The sequence below is a fragment of the Lithobates pipiens genome, unplaced genomic scaffold (genome assembly GCF_037356315.1).
Source record: "Lithobates pipiens isolate NorthernLeopardFrog02 unplaced genomic scaffold, aLitPip1_a1.2 Scaffold_30, whole genome shotgun sequence".
Classification (NCBI taxonomy): domain Eukaryota; kingdom Metazoa; phylum Chordata; class Amphibia; order Anura; family Ranidae; genus Lithobates; species Lithobates pipiens.
The window spans coordinates 122,590,844-122,608,285 of record NW_027507791.1 but is presented as its reverse complement, the minus strand read 5'-3'; the positions used below and the strand labels follow the sequence as shown (position 1 = coordinate 122,608,285).

Sequence of the window (17,442 nt, the reverse complement as noted above, 5' to 3'; positions counted from 1 at the left end):
GAGACTGAGATGCACAACAAGGAGCTGACAGGCAGGGGGAGAGAGGAGCACTGAGAGCAGGCTGCGGATGACTGAGGGATGTTCACTGACCACGGTGGTCAGGGCTCAGCAGCCCTGATTATCGTACTCAGTACAGAGAGGGGGGGGGGATACAGGAAGTGGTAGGTTCAGGCAGGTTTTTTTTTTTTTTTTTTACGGTTTAGAAGGGGGCAGATTACATAGCACAAACACTGTGCTGTTTAATCTGCTTTAAGGGAGCAGGATAAATATATATATTTTTTGGAGGTTAACAAACACTTTAAGGTTACGGTCTCTCCTCGCTGTCTTTAATGGTCGTGAGCCTACAGTGCCTTGCAAAAGTATTCGGCCCCCTTGAACTTTTCAACCTTTTGCCACATTTCAGGCTTCAAACATAAAGATATAAAATGTTTATTTTTTGTGAAGAATCACCAACAAGTGGAACGAAATCTATTGGATTTTTTTAACTAATAAAAAAATTAAAATTGGGCGTGCAGAATTATTTGGCCCCCTTGCGTTAATACTTTGTAGAGCCACCTTTTTCTGCGATTACAGCTGCAAGTGGCTTGGGGTATGTCTCTATCAGTTTTGCACATCGAGAGACTGAAATTCTTGCCCATTCTTCCTTGCAAAACAGCTCGAGCTCCTTGAGGTTGGATGGAGAGCGTTTGTGAACAGCAGTTTTCAGCTCTTTACACAGATTCTCGATTGGATTCAGGTCTGGACTTTGACTTGGCCATTCTAACACCTGGATACGTTTATTTGTGAACCATTCCTTTGTAGATTTTGCTGTATGTTTGGGATCATTGTCTTGTTGGAAGATAAATCTCCGTCCCAGTTTCAGGTCTTTTGCAGACTCCAACAGGTTTTCATCCAGAATGGTCCTGTATTTGGCTGCATCCATCTTCCCCTCAATTTTAACCATCTTCCCTGTCCCTGCTGAAGAAAAGCAGGCCCAAACGATGCTACCACCACCATGTTTGACAGTGGGGATGGTGTGTTGAGGGTGATGAGCTGTGTTGCTTTTACGCCAAACAAATCGTTTTGCATTGTAGGCAAAAAGTTAGATTTTGGTTTCATCTGACCAGAGCACCTTCTTCCACATGTTTGGTGTGTCTCCCAGGTGGCTTGTGGCAAACTTTAGACGAGACTTTTTATGGATATCTTTGAGAAATGGCTTTCTTCTTGCCACTCTTCCATAAAGGCCAGATTTGTGCAGTGTACGACTGATTGTTGTCCTATGGACAGACTCTCCCACCTCAGCTGTAATTCTCTGCAGTTCATCCAGAGTGATCATGGGCCTCTTGGCTGCATCTCTGATCAGTCTTCTCCTTGTCTGAGCTGAAAGTTTAGAGGGACGGCCAGATCTTGGTAGATTTGCAGTGGTCTGATACTCCTTCCATTTCAAAATGATCGCTTGCACAGTGCTCCTTGGGATGTTTAAAGCTTGGAAAATCTTTTTGTATCCAAATCCGGCTTTAAACTTCTCCACAACAGTATTATGGACCTGCCTGGTGTGTTCCTTGGTCTTCATGATGCTCTCTGCGCTTTCAACAGAACCCTGAGAGTATCACAGAGCAGGTGCATTTATACAGAGACGTGATTACACACAGGTGGATTCTATTTATCACCATCAGTCATTTAGGACAACATTGGATCATTCAGAGATCCTCGCTGAACTTCTGGAGTGAGTTTGCTGCACTGAAAGTAAAGGGGCTGAATAATTTTGCACGCACCACTTTTCAGTTTTTTATTTGCTAAAAAAGTTTAAAATATCCAATAGATTTCGTTCCACTTCACAATTGTGTCCCACTTGTTGGTGATTCTTCACAAAAAAATTAAATTTTATATCTTTATGTTTAAAGCCTGAAATGTGGCAAAAGGTTGAAAAGTTCAAGGGGGCCGAATACTTCCGCAAGGCACTGTACTATTTCCAGAGAGGCAAAGTTAAAACATCCCAAAGTTTCTCCAAGATATTTTTAATTTGGTACCACTGCGAGCCAGCCCTGACCTCATCAGATGCAGGTGCCATTCAATGTCCTTTAATAGAGACTGCTACAATGCAGTATATGGTTTCATATCAATACCCAATTGGACACTAGGCACCTTAAATGATCCATACTGTCTTCCCCTACTTGCCTTCACCCAACACACTTTTCTGACCCAATCTTGGTCTGTTGGACACATTAAGCACAGCTGGAACTATGATGGCTGTATAGCCTCTAATTATTTGAATTGCTGAAGCTACTGTTACCAATATTCATGGACTATTACTGTATTTATTGGGGTATAACACGCACAGGCATATAGCACGCACATTCATTTTAAGAGAGAAGTTTCAGGAAAAACGTAAATTTTAAATAAGGAACTTTGAAGCAAAATAAGGGTCAGTGCCCATCTGCAGCCTTACAATTTCCATCAATGCAACCTCATCAGTCCACATCAATGCAGCTGCCTCGCCTTTGCCATCAATGCAGCTGCCTCGCCTTTGCCATCAATGCAGCTGCCTCGCCTTTGCCATCAATGCAGCTGCCTCGCCTTTGCCATCAATGCAGCTGCCTCGCCTTTGCCATCAATGCAGCTGCCTCGCCTTTGCCATCAGTGCAGCCTGATTGATGCCCATCTGTAGCCTAGAGGGGACAAGGAGGGGGGCGGGATGAGTGCCGACAGATTACATACAGGGAGAATCTCTGGAGAGAGAACAATGGTCCAATGGCGGCCCAGGAGATGGGTACTTCCTATTACAGAGGGCGCCAAGTAAACAGGAGATTCTCGTTTTATGTAATCTGACGGCGCTCATCACGCCCCCCTCCCTGTACCGTCTGAGGCAGCTAAAATTGAAGTATTGGCGTATAACATGCACATGCTATTTGCACCCGATTTTCATGGAGAAAAAGTGAGTGTTATATGCCAATAAATACAGTACTTTGAGATTGAAAAGTGAATGCTGGTTTGTATGGACATATGTGCAGCTGCTAGATCTCTGGTTTAGACGTCTCTAACAATTTTATGGTTTGTGGTTGGTCCCACTTATTGCCCAACAATTTTTGTATATTGTGTGTTTTCTAATAAAGCTGCTCAAATTGGCTGTAGTGTCCCGTTTATTTGACTTACTCGGAAACTTCTTTTCCTTTTGTATATGCTGCAGATGGTCACAGGGACTGCACTGTATACATATATGTATTGTATAGTGAAAGGTCTTACAGCAGGGACAGTTCTATAATCTGCTGTCTGCGAATTTGGTAGCGGTTGATTCAGGTTTGTTTTTAATATTCTGTCAAATGAATAGCCAGTGCATCAGAGCAGGCAAAAAAATTAGATGTCCACAATTTTTTCCAATTCAGCACATCAAAAGGCACAATAGTGCGTTACCGAATGCTGTGGTGCACGCAACACGCGCGTGTCAACATTGTGTTGAAAAGGAAATGAAAACGACAAGGGGGCATGCTAACAGCAGGAACAAAGCAGTAGGAAAAACAAAACATTTTTGAGTTATACACATAAGCCCAGACATCTTGTGGAGTCTGCCTTTAGTGCCCAACAACACCACAGTTCAGTGCACTTTAATGCACATTTTTATGTTTTGAGGCATGTTGCATTAAGACAAGTTCACATGGAGCATATGAATCTGTACCCTGTGTGAGTGCTTTATTTACCTCCATGGGGATGCACAGCTGTTCCGTGCATCCCTGTGCAGGCAGCCCCATTGCTGTCGAATGGGATGCAGCGGCTGCACAGACACAACTACTGCTCCCAATGTGACATCCGTTTGGGTGCAGGGCCTTCACTCAATATCAATCTATTGTTTAGTTTTATGATCACATCTTAGACACCAGTCAATACTGTATGTGATCAAAATGATTTGTGCTATTTGTAGCCCCGATGAAGGGGAACCATTTGAACCCCTACAACGCATATCATTTTATGACTTGAGTCTGAACTTGCGCTGAACATATACATGTTCTGGTTTCGGGGCTTTCTTCCATGCAAAACAAGATTTTTATTGGTCTCTATCCCCACTCAAGAGATTTCCCCTCAATTTTCTTTTTAGTGACCCCTGTGAGGTAGGATTTTCTCCTCTTGTCCGGTTACTAGGGCAGGAAGTGAGACGAAATCTCCAGTGGGTACCCAAAGACCGTAAAAACCTAAGAGCGAATCTAAAGCTGGCCATAGAGGGTTTGAATCTCTGCTGGTTCAGCAGGAACCAATTAAGATCTGAACCATGTAGGGGCAGGCTGATTGTACCCAAGCTGATCAATAGATGGGTACAATTTTACATGAGATTATTGCAAGCGGCTGCTATTAATAATCGCTGTGTTCTCCCAGCAGGGACGGCTTCCCCCATGAACACTGACCTGTGGTGGTACAAAAGAAAATCACTCAGTCTATGGCCAGCTTAACTGTTTCCTTGTTTAACCATAAAAATGCATCTTTTTTTTTTTATCGCAAGATTAACAGTGTATTTTGGAAGAACATGAGGGTGGTAAAGAACATAATGCACATTTATTGTACAAATTATGTCATATAATTGTATTTTCTCTCCAGAATTTGCATCACCGTGGGGTTGTAAACTTGGAGTGCATGTTTGAGACTCCAGAAAGAGTGTTTGTAGTAATGGAGAAGTTGCATGGTGACATGCTTGAAATGATCCTGTCCAGTGAAAAGGGAAGGTTACCTGAGCGTATCACCAAATTCCTGGTTACACAGGTTAGTGTAAGTTTATTCTATTGTCACATCCTGATTAAAGTCTATAAAGCGTTTCTGAAACATAAACTTTTGCTTCTTTTAAGATTTTGGTAGCACTGCGACACCTTCACTTCAAAAATATTGTGCACTGTGACCTGAAACCAGAAAATGTGCTGCTTGCTTCAGCAGATCCCTTTCCTCAGGTAAGTTAAGAAATTTCTTTTGTAGAAGGCAGGGGCGGATCCAGAGTCTAATCTCGGGAGGGGCACTGCTATAAAATGTTTTTTTGGGGGCAATTTATATGGGAAATGGCTGGTATTTGCGCTTCAATCATTACGGCACCATGGTTGTTATGGTGTCAGGATGATTGAAGCGCATTATTTCTATTAATACATTGTAATATAAAATTAAATGGTTCAACTCACCATAATGGAGAATCGGTGGGAGCCCTGAGGATGTCACTTGTCACCAAATGTGGGTTGTTACTTGCCACGTAGCCTGCCACACATTGCGGATTGTCACTTGCCACGTCACCTGCCACACATTGCGGATTGTCACTTGCCACGTCACCTGCCACACATTGCGGATTGTCACTTGCCACGTCGCCTGCCACCAGATGCGGATTGCCACGTAGCCTGCCACACATTGCGGATTGCCACGTCACCTGCCACACATTGCAGATTGTCACTTGCCACGTTGCCTGACACACATTGCGGATTGCCACTTGCCACGTCACCTGCCACACATTGGGGATTGTCACTTGCCACGTCACCTGCCACACATTGCGGATTGCCACTTGCCACGTCACCTGCCACACATTGCGGATTGTCACTTGCCACGTCACCTGCCACACATTGCGGATTGTCACTTGCCACACATTGCGGATTGTCACTTGCCACGTCACCTGCCACACATTGCGGATTGTCACTTGCCACGTCACCTGCCACACATTGCGGATTGTCACTTGCCACGTCGCCTGCCACACATTGCGGATTGCCACTTGCCACGTCGCCTGCCACACATTGCGGATTGCCACTTGCCACGTCGCCTGCCACACATTGCGGATTGTCACTTGCCACGTTGCCTGCCACACATTGCGGATTGCCACTTGCCACATAGCCTGCCACACATTGCGTATTGTCACTTACCACGTCACCTGCCACACATTGCGGATTGTCACTTGCCACACATTGCGGATTGTCACTTGCCACACATTGTGGATTGTCACTTGCCACGTCACCTGCCACACATTGCGGATTGTCACTTGCCACGTAGTCGGCCACACATTGCGGATTGCCACTTGCCACGTAGTCTGCCACACATTGCGGATTGTCTCTTGCCACGTTACCTGCCACACATTGCGGATTGTCACTTGCCACGTCACCTGCCACACATTGCGGATTGCCACTGGCCACGTAGTCTGCCACACATTGTGGATTGCCACTTGCCACGTAGTCTGCCACACATTGCGGATTGTCACCTACTGTGTCACTCTTCTGCTAAGGTGGTCTTTTGTTGGGTCCCAGAGTGATGATGATGCAATCTCTCTGCTGCACACAGCTTCCTACACAGTGAGGGCGGAACTGGAGGGATGCAGGGCAGTGAGAGATGATGTCATCTCCCTGCTTCCCTGCCTGCTGGCTTCCTGATTGGCCAGCAGCCCTCCTAAGCCGCCCAGCTGCCCCCCCCCTCACCCGTCCACTCAGCGCGGGTACCCGCGGAACCGGCCGCGATTGGACCCGCGGAACCGGCCGCGATTGGACCCGCGGAACCGACTGTGATTGGACCCGCGGAACCGACTGCGATTGGACCCGCGGAACCGACTGCGATTGGACCCGCGGAACCGACTGCGATTGGACCCGCGGAACCGACTGCGATTGGACCCGCGGAACCGACTGCGATTGGACCCGCGGAACCGACTGCGATTGGACCCGCGGAACCGACTGCGATTGGACCCGCGGAACCGACTGCGATTGGACCCGCGGAACCGACTGCGATTGGACCCGCGGAACCGACTGCGATTGGACCCGCGGAACCGACTGCGATTGGACCCGCGGAACCGACTGCGATTGGACCCGCGGAACCGACTGCGATTGGACCCGCGGAACCGACTGCGATTGGACCCGCGGAACCGACTGCGATTGGACCCGCGGAACCGACTGCGATTGGACCCGCGGAACCGACTGCGATTGGACCCGCGGAACCGACCGCGATTGGACCCGCGGAACCGGCCTTGCTGTCATCAGCTGGCGGTATTCTCGGAGGGGGCAATTGACCCTTTTACCCCCCCTGGATCCGCCCCTGGTAGAAGGGTGAAACAGGATGCGCTTCTAGGCTACCAAAACCAAACAAACTAATTCCTCATGCAAACAGGTGGAAATACTCTTGATCACACTACCAGTAGCTGGCATTAGGATCCTGCATAAAATGTTTTCCGTGTGCATATAAATGTTTCTGTAATGTGTGTGCATACAAGTGTACTTCACATGTGTGCACTATTGATTGCTAGAACTCTAGGGGGCTTGAGCTGCCTGCATCCTAGCAATAATGGACATAGGTCAGCCCTAAATGAGTTATCCATGCTGCTGTTGCTCCATGTGCAGAATGACGGCACTTGAAGGATGGCTGAAGGCGGGTTATCCTATCCTCTCCTCTCCTCTCCATGCGTGTTTGCAACATGAATCACTCAATCAGTCAAGGCCAGCATGCACACATCAATGGTGTGTAACCAGAGGTGCCTGCTGATTATGCACTTTCTTTATCGTACTTCATGGGACACAGCCATAGTGAATAACGTAATGGGTATATAGGCACCTTCAGGTGATGGACGCTGGCATACCCAATCCCAGAAGTTCACTCCCTATATAACCCCCCCTCCTCCCAGGAGTACCTCAGTTTTTTTCGCCAGTGTCTAAGGTGTTGGTCACAAGTGAAGATTTGCTCGGAAGAGCTCCAGGCTGGAGGGATCGCATGCTGATTTAAACAGCCTCCATAGACCGGATCCATCCAAAGTGCCATTAAGGCCAAGGTGGATGGTACTCGGGTCTTGTTTAAGGAGAACAAGGTTTTGCCTGTAACGCCTCTTTGTAGGGCTGGACCCCAGGACTTTTTTGGGCATGCTAGATTACCTAAAGTTTTCCTGGGTGGTGAAATACAGGTCCAAGGCAGTGGACCCCCTATATTAGACCCGGTCCTTGAAGGTTTGCTAACACAGCTTGCCATGATGGGTGAAGTTTGGATACAGTTACAGCAGTATTCTGCAGTGAGGAAAAGGTAAGGGAAAAAGCCTAGGAACTGTAAAACGTCCACCTATGCTTTTTTCTTACATAAAGTAAATATGTTGTCGTGCCTAAAGTCTCCACTAGAGGGAGTAAATGCATACCTTAGTACAGTGGTCATCAACCCTGTCCTCAGGGCACACTAACAGGCCAGGTTTTATGTATTTGTGTTTTTACCTGTAAAATCCTTTTCTTGGAGTACATCATGGGACACAGAGATCCCGCCCCTCTTTTTGGGGTTTAGAATATTGCTTTGCTGCAAAAGCTGAGGTACTTCTGGAAGGAGGAGGGGTTATATAGGGAGTGAACTTCCTAGATTGGGTATGCCGGTGTCCATCACCTGAAGGTGCCAATATACCCATTAAGTTATTCATTATGGCTCTGTATCCCGTGATGTACTCCAAGAAAAGGATTTTACGGGTAAGCTGTTATAAAAATGCTATTATTATTTACATCAGCCCTGTGTTGTGGCATCGGCCATAGTGCCATCGGCCTTCTAGCTCCAAAGGACTATAGATGGTTTAAGCTGCCTGCCTTTTAGATCCTGCCACCTTGTATTTGTTGCCACAAGGCAGGCAGCAATAGAGTGCATTTGTGATGTGCATTGAATGCATACAAGTTAAACAAATGTTAACGTGCATACAGCATAAAATACACAAACTCCTCTCCAAACACAAGATTTGAGCATTTAAAGCAGTTGTCCACCAGGTTAAAAAAAAACTGTCAACCACTACAAATCCTGTAGCTGACTTTTCTAAAACGGACCTTTACCTATTCGTGCATTCCAGCGCTGTCCTCACCCAAGCTGATTCTTCAATTTTGCTTCTGGTCCAGGCACTGACATTCTAACTGTGGGCAGCCATCTATGCTGATTTTGGCTTCATAGCTGGCTGCCCACTGCTCATGCGTGCGTGGCACTGTGCATTGTGATTTTTCCCGCAGCCTTCTGGGACCTGTGATGTGTCCCAGGAGACCGCAGGAAGGGAAGTGGGAGAACTTCTGCTTGGATCACCTATGCAATCTGAGCAGAAGTGGGTACTTGTCAAAACCAAGTACCTGCTCACCCAACCCCCACGCCCCCCAAAGGATGATACAGCAAGTATGACAGAGCAGGGGCAGAGGAGAACTTAAGGCGAAATGTCCCCTTTTGGTTGGCATTTTGTTTTAAGGCTACTCTAGAATAATGTTGTCATGTGCATGGACTCATTGGATAGTTTATAAACAAACTGGGTCATTTCATCATGCAGTTTCTGGTTCTTGGTTATTTCTGCCATACCAATCCTCTTTGTCAATGCTTACATGAGATCTTAATGTAAATTTGAAACCAGCGTCAAGTTACCCTAAGACCCCTTTCACACTGGGGTGGGGGCGGCGGTAAAGTGCTGCTATTTTTAGCGGCGGTTCACGTCAATTTCGCTGTGCTATTTGGTTGCTAGCAGGGTACTTCGAAAACCCCCGCTAGCGGCCAAGAAAGGGTTAAAACCACTGCAAAGTGCTGCTGTAGCAGCGCTATGCCGGCGGTATAGCCGTGCTGCCCCATTGATTACACTGCTCCTTCACCTCTACAAAGATGCTGCTAGCAGGAAATTTTTTACTGCCCTGCCAGCACACCGATCCAGTGGGAAAGCCCTCGGGGCTTGTGCTTTCACACTGGAGACTCAGCAGCGGCTCTTTCAGGGCGCTTTGCAGACGCTATTTTTAGCGCTGTAGCACCTGCAAAGCGCCCCAGTGTGAAAGGGGTGTAACATAACTGTCAGGCACATCAGTGTGTCTAAACTAATATCCCTGAATCACTGACTTCTTTAATTCTATTTTAATTGATTCCTGTGCATCTCAGGAAGCCCCTGGATTCCTTGTGCACCTTTTGCGTAGGGCTTTGAATTATGCTGTACTAGAAGCTCAGCAATGCTCCCACCATGCAGTTTAAGGCTTGGTCACACGGGATGTATGAATCCATATCCGGTATGAGGACTGTGTGTACCCCGCACACTGGGTATGAATTCATACGCTCTGTGTGAACAATGCCTGACAGCTTAATGCCAGAGCCTTAGGCCGCGTACACACGAGAGGATTGTCCGTCCAACTAAGTCCATCAGACAATCCGACAGACAGTCCGTCCTACTTTTGAATGAACGGACTTGACCACACACGATGAACAGACAGTCCGCTGAAAGCTTGCGCGATGACGTGTACAGCACATACGACGGGACTAGAAATACGACGTCCAATACACTGCAATGCAACCTTCGGCCGTGTAAATCCTTTCTGAGCATGCTCCATACTTAGTCCGTCCAACTAGCCTACTCACGAGCGGACTGTCCTCTGAAACCAAAGTTGGACGGACTGTATTACGGAAATTCCGAAAGACTTAGTCCGCCAGACTGTCCGCTGAAAAAGTCCGCTGAAGCCCACACACGAGCGGACTGTCCGCTGAAACACGTTTCAGCGGACTAAGTTGGACGGACAATCCTCTCGTGTGTACGCGGCCTCAGTGGTCAGTAGGATGATGAAAGCTTGGCTTATCTGCAGTAATGGGTCAGGGCTTAGCACCAGCTTGGGCACAGGTTGATACCAAGAATGTGCCAATGGTGTGGGTGTACCCAAACGATCTCCTTTGTACGCCATATTTTTACTCTTGCTCTTTATACTGTTTGTAAATCTTCAGTTCAACTCGGTTGTAATTGATACAATTTTATACCTCAGGTTAAGCTGTGTGATTTTGGCTTTGCACGTATCATTGGAGAGAAGTCTTTCCGACGCTCAGTGGTTGGGACTCCGGCTTATTTGGCCCCAGAGGTTCTGAGAAACCGAGGCTACAATAGATCTCTGGATATGTGGTCTGTGGGGGTAATCATTTATGTCAGCTTAAGTGGAACGTTCCCATTTAATGAGGATGAAGACATTCATGACCAGATCCAGAATGCGGCCTTCATGTATCCACCAAATCCCTGGAGAGAGACCTCCTCTGATGGTAAGCATCTATCCCAGGCCAAATCAAGCACATATAACTTCTATACACAATACATTCCTGTAACTAGAAACTTTAGCATTTGCATTATATATGTATTATAGAGACAGAACGGTGTACTTACTACCTCAGCTATTACACCTGTACATCTTCTATGCTCAATCTTTTAATTTATGCTATGGGCTGGTTTATTCGGCAGTAACTTTGTCATTAAAGTGAGTAAACAGAAATATAATCTAAATCAAATCAATATTTGGCGTTACTTCCCTTTTGCTTCAAACCAGTGGATGTAGGCTGCCTCAAATCCTTCTGTCTCATCATGTAATCCCAGACAGAATCCATGATGATTAGATCAGGGATTGGTGGGAGCCAAACCATCACTTCCAGGACTACTCCTTGTTCTTATTTACGCTGAAGATGGTTCTTAATTGGCATTGACTGTATGTTTGGGGTCGTTGTCTTGCTGCAGAATAAATTTGGGTTCAATCACACACCTCCTGGATGCTATGGCATAATGTTTTAATGCATAGGATGTGGAAACAAAGTTGGGCATTACAACTATGCATGAAAACATAGAAACTAGGGTGCCAAAAAATGGCTACAGGTGCTCTGGACTGCTGAGCCCAAAATTTGAAATATTTGGCTTTAGCAGGAGGCAGTTTGTTCATGAAGGGCTCGAGGGTGGTACAATGAGTGTCTGCAGGCAACAGTGAAGCATTGTGGAGGTTCTTTGCAAGTTTGGGGCTGCATTTCTGCAAATCGAGTTTGTGATTTGGTCAGGACCACTGGTGTCCTCAATGCTAAGATATATAAAGTAGATACTTCTCTATTATGCCATACTATTAGGGAGGCATGTGATTGGCCCCTAATGTATTCTGCAGCAGGAAAACCACCCCAAACATACAGCCAATGTCATCATGATCTTCAGCATAAAAAAACAAGGAATCCTTAAAGTGATGGTTTGGCCCACCACAGAGCCCTGATCTCAACATTATCACATCTGTCTAGGATTACATGAATAGACAGAAGGTCTAGAGGCAGCCTACATCCATAGAAGACCTGTGGTTAGTTCCCCATGATGTTTGGAACAATCTACCTGCCAAGTTCTATGTGCAAGTGTATCAAAAAGAATTGATGCTGCTTTCAAGGCAAAGGACGATCACACCAAATATTGATTTGATTTGGATTTCTCTTCTGTTCATTTACTTTCTATTTTGTTAATTGATTAACATAAACTATCACCACCATTTCTGAAAGCAAATGTTAGTGGTAAATAGAATAAAACAATAAAAATCAGCAGGAAGATAGGGAGATGAAGCTGGGGGGAGCGCATCATTTAAACAAGCCAGTTTCTCTTGCTTTTTAAGGATTTGATGCTTGTTAGCATTGTCAATTAGCCAGTCACAAAACAATGCACAATATAAGGTTCTCTTTTTGAGGTAGTTTTATATAGGAAAAGACTGAGAATTCTTGACCTGTGCAGTTTTACATACATTTTTGTGTTAAGATAGCAACTGTCTGTTCTCCTTTTCTAGCTATTGACCTCATTAATAACCTGCTGCAAGTAAAGATGAGGAAACGCTACAGTGTGGACAAAACCCTCAACCATACCTGGTTACAGGTGAGCATAGCGTGAATAGCACATAAAACAATAAACAGTGTACAAAGCAAAACAGAGCTTCATTCAGAGCCATTTCCCTGAAACCACGCTTATGATTATTATGATGAGTAATTATTTAACATTACTGGATTGATGTGTTTTCTGTGATTTGGAGCAGAAAGAATTCTACGTATTTTACCAGGTGGACTACACTCAAGGGGTGGCCAAGTTGCTTTCACCACCTTCCTAGCCAGGCCATTTTTTAAGCTTTCACTGCGATGGCATTTTGAATGAAAATCGCACGGTCATGCTACACTGTACCCATATGTTTTTGTTTTTTTTTCCCTTTCCTCACACAAGTAGAGATTTTTTTTTTTTTGGTGCTGTTAAATCACTGCTGGGATTTTTATTTTTTTACAGAAAAAAAAATCTTTTTTCTTATTTTCTGTCAGTAAATTTTGTAAAAAAATAATTTTTCTCCTCCTCTGCTGTGCGCTGATGAGGCTGCACTGATGGACACTTCTGCCTGTCCATGCGGCACTGGTGGGCACTGACGGGAGGCACTGCTGGGGCTTTCCTGTAATCAGGGCACTGATGATCAGTTTCCTGATTACTGGCCCAGGTCTCCTCTGCGAGGAAATGCTGCTGATTGGCACTCCTTGCCAGACACTCGGTGTGAGTTGAGGAGAGCAGATTCACAGCACTTCTGTATTTACATGTGAAGGTAAATTAGGGTATCTGGCGCTCCAGGAGGCAATGCCCTTAGTTTGTAATAATAAGTTACATTTGATTAGGCAGGCTTTAGGTAAAAACAAAGTTGAATCACGGTAAGGGGGTGATTTAAAAAGAGGCAGCCATCCTCAGAGTGTGTCCAGCGACTCTGCAAATTATATAAAAGAAACAAGGGGGGGAGGTACCTCTGGAAGTGTAGTATTAAAATAGCATCATTTATTGCACAAGATTAAAAACACTTACAAGGTATAAGTGGGAATCATGCTCATCATAATTATGTAGTCCTGGCAGTTCTCCTGCGTCCCACAGGCTCCCCGCATGATCCGGGTACCTGGGAAAGGTTCTGGTCTGACGTTGTGCTGAATAGCTGTACAATCAGGAAAACCAGGAAGCAGTCGGCTGCATGCTGACCAGCTTGAAGCGGAAATTGTTATCCGCACAGGACGAGAGAAAGGAGTCAGGACTGTCTCTGTGAAATGAATGGCTACGAGCTCGGAGCTCACAGCTCCTTCTACTGGCCTGTTCTCTGGAGGAGATGTCATGCCCAGGAGAGTGTATTTAATAAAACTTTCCTCCAAAGAACAGGCCAGTAGAAGGAGGTGTGAGTTCTGAGAGCGTAGCCTTTCATTCCACAGAGACAGTCCTGACACCTTCCTCTGGCCCCGTGCTGGTGACATAATTTCCGCTTCCGGCTCAAGCTGGTCGGCATGGAGCAGACTACTTCCTGGTTTTACTGAATGTACAGCTATTCAGCACATCACACTAGCGGGCAAAGGTTCTGCCTGGATTATGCGAGGAGCCTGTGGGACACAGTATAACTGCCAGGACTACATGCTTATGATGAGCATTACTCCCACTTATATCTTTTAATTGTTTTTGGGGCATGCGGGTGATATTGGCCATTCTGGGGTGCCGTCATATAACGTCCTCCCAGAACGAGAGCCGCAACGTCCCGCCATCATTTGATAGAGGGCGGATGGCAAGTGGTTATGTAAAACTTCAGTAAGGGCTGGTTCACATCAGATGCAGTCCAGTGCATTTTTATTCTGCATCAAAAACACATTGGATGGTGTTTAACATGAGTTCCAATGGCACTAGTTCACACCGGTACAGTCAACAAAAGTAGAACATGTTGTATTTTCTCTTTATCTGGAATGCATAAAAATGCATCAAAATTGCATTGGAACACACATGTTCTCAGTTGTCCTCGATTGAGATGAAGAAAAAAAAGGACTCACTAGAACACATCAAAAATTAGCATACAGAAACGTATCCAGAATGCAGAAATTGTGGTGTGAACCAGCCCTTAATGTGGTTTTGTCCTTTGTGTCACTAAACTAAAAAAAAATATATATATATAAACCCTCCTAACATGTATACTGTCTGTGCCCTTTGTTTAGCTAGAAAATAATTTTTTTAATTCTCTGGTGCACCCTGCAGACACCAACAGTGTGTGTCAGGCTCCGCGAGCTTCTGCACCATTGCCAAACACACTGCATATGCTCCCCTCCTTCAATGCAAGTAAGCTGTGTCTACACTTGTCTTACTGTTGAGGCAGGGCTAAGCTTTAGTGGGTCACATGTCCTGTGATCTTGTATTTGCCAGGCACTCCTTCCAGGCATTTTAAAGAGGATTGGTACTGCAAGTCAAGGATCTGATCTGCCTGAAGGCATTGGTGGTTGACTATGATTATTACTGTTCATTGCCAGTCCAATGCCTGGGGGGAGTGCTTGGAAAAGTTTAGGTGACATCACAGGACATGTGACCAGCTTAGCCCCACCCCCAGCCCTGGCCTTGTTGCAGAGAAGGGGGGGTAAATCACATGACCACCCCTTTACAATATTCAAAAAGTAAATTGTCAAAGCATGGTGAATGAAATCATGGTTAATGTAAATCAGTGGCTAGATATGGGCACACTATTAAGCCATCCATCTTGGTCAGTTCAGCAGGCACCTGCAGTCATTCAATCCCTCTATGGGCAGGCTGGTTGTACTGAAGTTAATCCATCAGTCAACCGCCGTACAACTAGCCTTTTTTTTTTTCATGCGATACCTGCTGGTGGCTATAGCAGCCAACAGTGATCATTGTGTTCTGCCCACAGGGAAGGCTCCCTGCGGGCAGAACACAGTAGCACAGAGGGAGGGATTTCACCATCAACACTGACTGTTCAAAGGGAAAATCGTGCAATTTTCCTTCCTTCATCCCTTGATGGATTGCATAATCTATGGGCTGCTTTTTAGGGTTCAGAATAATTTTTGCCGTGAGGCAAGAGAGTGAAGCCCTCCTAAACCTTTACAGATCTAGCTTATCTGGGAGAGGAACCAATTTAAACACACTTACAGGACTGATCAGAGTGTCTGGCAGCATGTGCTGCTGCCCGTATGCCTGTGTTAAGGGCGACTGCCACCTAACATTCCAAATGAACACGGATTTGCTTTGTGGTCCTGCTTTGTAGTAAATACTATATTTCCAGTTTTTGAATGCAGCTTTTTTTGTTTAATTCCAATCTTTTTTTTACCTTTTAGGATTACCAAACCTGGCTGGATCTACGTGAACTGGAGTGCAAGATAGGGGAGCGCTACATCTCCCATGAAAGTGACGACCACCGCTGGGAAGCATACGCCGATGAGCACTGTATCCAGTACCCTCCCCACCTCCTTCCCCAACCATCCATTGAACCTGAGGATGCAGAGATGAGAGCATTGGGGGAGAGAGTCAGCATTCTCTGACATTGCTAAACTGTTTCACACTATGTCCCCCTCCAGTAAAAGAACAATAGGGAAAGGAGATGTTAGATATTGAATGTACAGTATTCATCAATCCATTCTGGCTGTGTGCATCACTCTGCAAGTCTTTAAAATACCTCTGGGCTGTATCCCTCTCACCAACCTCTCTAATACATTCTTTCACAAGAGCCTAATGGGGGACAGCAGTGCAGAAGGGGCATCCCTTCTAAGCTGAGGACACTTGGAGCCTTATGGGATAGACTTTGTTGTAGGCACCATTCCATTTTGTTTATTTTTTTGTGATTTCATTACATTGTAAGCTCTGAGCTGATTGTCAAACCTGCAATGCATTGTGGTCCAGCTCAGGTCAACTGCATTTTAATGTTTGATCAGAAAATTCCATTTTAGCACAGTGTGTGAATAAAATACAGATCATCTCTCTGCACACACAACCACGCCTCAAATTTACATTAAAATGATTGGGAAATGTTTACTTTCTCATGAAAACAAAAAGGGAACCGAACCCTGTCTGTTTTATTGATGGGGATTAGAGCTGCAGTCAGCTGGGCCTGTTTTCTAGTCACTCCATAATGTGTTGCAGGCACAATCTACAGCTCTGGCGGAAAATTCTGTTGGTCACATATGTATGTTTTTTTGTTTTGTTTTTTTATTGTAAACTCCAGAGGAAGCTGTGTGTTAGTTGTATTTAATTTGTAGCCTGAAGGATGACCTAAAAGCTCTTGATTTCAAGGTTAAATACTGTGTGAGGTCAGCAGGTCACAGCGAACATCTTAGCCCAGGGCTTGGCTCATCAGAGCAATGAAGATGAGATATTTCGAGGCTCTGTATAACTGGGTGCCTGGCTGTTGTCTTGTAAACCACAAAGTGTACGGCTCACTCTCTACTGAAAGAATTTATCAAAGACCAGTGCTCTTTTTTTTAGGGCATTTAAATTGAGGTTTTTCTGGCTTCACCTCACGTAGCCCTTGGTTTGGTTTTTGTCCTCAGTTTTGCTTAATTATATATAAAGAAAGTTACTAATATTTTTTCTAAAGGTCAAATACAGTGTATTTTAGCATCTTTTCTCAGTATGTTCCATATTATACTCCTCTGGCAGATTTTAGACTATATTCTTACATTTCTATCCTAAATAAAAACCAAAATACTGTGTTATTACTTTTTTCCTATGTATTTTGTGTGTTGAATCTTTTTTTTTTTTTTTTTTTTTTTTTTTACGCTGCATACACACAAACACCGTGCATGTCAGAATAGCTTTTTAGTAGCGAGTCAGTGAGGGGATCATACTATACTATACTATACGTTGTGTGGATTGCACCTCCCATAGGCAAAGGAGAGTTTGAATGACACTGGAGAAAACTGTATGCCGTATGTCCTGGTTTCCTGTTTGTGCATTAAGAGAAATGGGTTATACTG

The 17,442-nt window shown here is 45.1% G+C and overlaps 1 protein-coding gene across 1 annotated transcript in view; it reads left to right on the top strand.

The window, feature by feature from the left end:
• Nucleotides 1–17,181, top strand: part of PRKD1 (protein kinase D1) — a 266,882-nt gene extending 249,701 nt beyond the window's left edge. The window contains exons 13-17 of the mRNA XM_077464790.1: nt 4,564–4,725; nt 4,809–4,907; nt 10,686–10,953; nt 12,486–12,571; nt 15,808–17,181. Coding sequence (XP_077320916.1) covers nt 4,564–4,725; nt 4,809–4,907; nt 10,686–10,953; nt 12,486–12,571; nt 15,808–16,011 — 819 coding nt within the window. The 3' untranslated portion in view covers nt 16,012–17,181. The remainder of the gene's footprint in view (nt 1–4,563; nt 4,726–4,808; nt 4,908–10,685; nt 10,954–12,485; nt 12,572–15,807) is intronic.
• Nucleotides 17,182–17,442: the final 261 nt, after the last annotated feature.